The 3,123-nt window shown below is 51.2% G+C and overlaps 1 protein-coding gene across 1 annotated transcript; it reads right to left on the bottom strand.

The window, feature by feature from the left end:
* Window positions 1-1,756: 1,756 nt before the first annotated feature.
* On the bottom strand, window positions 1,757-3,123 carry CONPUDRAFT_137389 (uncharacterized protein). The gene is made up of 3 exons (XM_007770593.1): window positions 3,092-3,123; window positions 2,596-3,036; window positions 1,757-2,532 (listed from the first exon to the last, which is right to left on the bottom strand). Exon 3 carries the CDS (start codon window positions 2,393-2,395, stop codon window positions 1,949-1,951), a length of 447 nt encoding a protein of 148 aa, XP_007768783.1. The 5' UTR covers window positions 2,396-2,532; window positions 2,596-3,036; window positions 3,092-3,123; the 3' UTR covers window positions 1,757-1,948.

Genomic DNA, 3,123 nt, shown 5'->3' with positions numbered 1-3,123 from the left:
ACTCGATAGCGCTCGCTGGTGCCTTGCTACCGGAGGACGTGGGTGTTAGAAGTTATGGTATATTAGACCCCATACGCAGTAGTACATGCGGATGGGGGAAAGCGAGGCGAGAGGTCGCCCATATATACATGTCGGCGACCCCATGCATTCCAACCTTTATCCCTTCACGTTGTCCCGCTTCTCTGCTTCTCTACCTCTCCTGACCATCCCGAGCTGTCCTCTATCCGCTTCTCTGCTTCTCCCGAGCATCCCGAACCGTCCTCTGTCCGCTTCTCCGCTTCTCCCGAGCATCCCGAGCCATCCACCAGACCAACGCCGAGGAGTGGTGTACAACCTCACTCCGACAGAGAGCGGTGATACCAGCGATGAAGAAGGAGACCCAGCATAGCTTGCTGAAGCAGAGACTGCACCATGTACAGATCAAGAGCTTTTTTTGGGTGAAGACGAGGCTCTCACTAACGCGACCGGCTTCGCATCATTGTAAAGGTCAGCTAGTATTCGAATCTCTACCGTTTTTATTGTTCGTTAGTGTTCGTGTCTACCTCAAGCGGTGGCTGCCATATGCAGTTGACGTTATAGCTCAATGATAATTTTGTTTCTGAAATGGTCTCCGTATTTTATATTCGACTAACCAATGTACGAGCAAGATCATCAATTTCGATCAATGGTAAAGTGTCCGCGACATGGTGTTCGGCCGAAATTCACTGTCACACCGTAACGATATGTTAACTCAATGGGAATGCGTCACCATCCGTGATCATACACAAATGTCTCGACGACGATATTATAACAGTGATCACTCGGTATAACGGTCAAACTTTTCCCACCCGTTTAGTGATGAGGTCTACAGCAAAGTGGGGTGCGGAGTTTTGCGCACGAATGCGAGCCTTGCCAAGGAGTGTGGTGTACCACCTGTTCAGTGCATTCAATTCCTGCTTCGTGTATTCGATCATCACAGCTACCCTCTATAAAGCCAGATTGATATGTATATTGGAGTCTTTCCAGAGTGCACGTCTTTGAACATCATGTTGCGCAACGAAGAATTGTTTACTAAGTTGAATGCCGTGAGCGATCATCGATCGTGTCAGAGTGGGTGGGTCTTCGAATACTGCTCGTTTATACGCGATGCTTGTGCTACACGTTATTATTGCTGATGTCGTACGCTCACGAGAGCCCACAGACAGATCGTGATCCGTTCTTTCTATCAAGAAGCGAGAGCGTCACGGTGATGACTGAGCGAGCGTCATGGTGAGTCGACATGCTGCGAACGGGGTGCAAAAATGCGGTATTGGTAAATAATGTCACGCATGAGACGGACCATTGACAAGGGCATTATTGATTGCGTATGGTGGAAACCCTAGAGCTTGAAGGATGTGCCAAGTTACTGTAAGTACCGAGGTCTGTGAGGGCTACGACATGTGCTCGTACGAGTTCACAGAGGATCGAAGGCCACCACTGAAGTGGGAGAACCGAGTGCCAATCAATTGCTAGTAGAGAGTATACTGTATGCAAAAATGGAAGCATTTAAATCTTCGAAGGCCTAACCCCGAGGTACACATGCGATGGACAACCGGAGATCTAGGCCGCAGACACGATGAAACCCTTCCATTGCGCAGCTAACCAATGCGTGAATCCTTCCAGCTGGTGTCCGAATCCCCATCAATCCATCAGACTGCTCATGCTGCAGCCGTTTTCCTATCAGGCGAGCTATAACAATGCAATGACGTTTCTCCAGAACGTCTTCTCCTTCTCCTCCAGAAGGCTTTCGTCTAAGTGCTCCGATAAGCTGGGGACAGGTGCCCTCAGTATACTCGCCAGCTGCTCTATCGTGCTTTCCTCCTCGTAACGGGGCCAAACGAGGAACAGTTTCTTGATCTGGATGTTCTGCGTATATCGCCGCTTCTTGGAAGCTAACTCCGCCTGCTGTACTTCGACCCTGATTGTGGTATTACACAGCCGTGGCAAGCGTTGAAGTAGCGCCGCAAAGTCCGAAACGGGCAACGTGAAGCGAGGACGCCGCCAAGGCGTGACGGACGTAATGGATGTTGAGTGTCTCAAGGTGAGGCCAGTGCGATGCGAGATACAGAAGTTCTGTGTTGCTCAGGTGGATCGAACGCGGGCGCCCATACAACAGACTTAGTTCCTTCAACTGAAAGAACGAAGTGAGCGGCTGAAAGGACTCAAAGTTGAAGTGCTGCAGGGTGCTCTGTGGTTGGGGAGTGCCGACCTGGTAGCGGGGCAGGTGGAGGAGGGTCAAGAACTGCAAATGGGCAGCTGAGACACGGCTTCCAAGCGTGGACGTGAGCGTAAGCAATGGACCTCCATCTGACGGCGCAGAGCGTGGACCGACTCCAAGGAGCATCCCTCGCAGGTTACGAACTTGCTTGGAGTCCATCCGAGATCCATAGTTAGGCCCTATTAGTTTATCGAGGCCCCTGACCGTTACCTCCCAGGAAGGCGTGCAGAGTGACAAATAGTTTAGTGTATGTGGGAGAGCCGGAACGCTTTTGTTCAGCCACGGAGATGACTCGTCTATAGCAAAGGTTACACCGGTCAGTCTCTGTAAAGTAGCCAAATGTGTGATGACTTCCTCACTGGTGTGGCCACAAATCAGCGCACGTAGGTGCTTGAGTGATGAAATGACGACCGACAAGGCTGGAGGAGGCTCCGAGTCGCATTCACCCAGGTCGAAGTTTCCTTGAGGACCAAGACTTCGAGGAATGGACAGCGCTGAGCGAGGTCGGGTATCCAGTACAAGACCAACCTTGGATGAACACTGTTGACTTCCAAGGATCGTATCCGCGAATGAAGCATGACGTGTCGCACGACGTCTAGTTGAACGGGACTAGGCCTATGGAGGCCGATCGCCTGCAGCTTCGGAAATAGGTCATGCACAGGGCAAAAACGTAGCGCCTTACAGACTTCCTCGTGCACGTCGAGCACAGGATCATTGACCCGCCATGTGATATGCTTCACCCGAGCGGTATATGATGCGAGAATACGCCAATGTGACATCTCAAGTGTAACAGAAAAAGACTAGACGCGCTCGTAAGCGAGGCATACATACATTGGAGTGCGAGGAAAAGCTCACCAGCCGATTGCATTCTACCGATCCTGTTCCAG

Source organism: Coniophora puteana (genome assembly GCF_000271625.1).
Source record: "Coniophora puteana RWD-64-598 SS2 unplaced genomic scaffold CONPUscaffold_6, whole genome shotgun sequence".
NCBI classification, from domain to species: Eukaryota; Fungi; Basidiomycota; class Agaricomycetes; order Boletales; family Coniophoraceae; genus Coniophora; species Coniophora puteana.
This window is presented reverse-complemented; position numbering and strand designations above follow the sequence as displayed.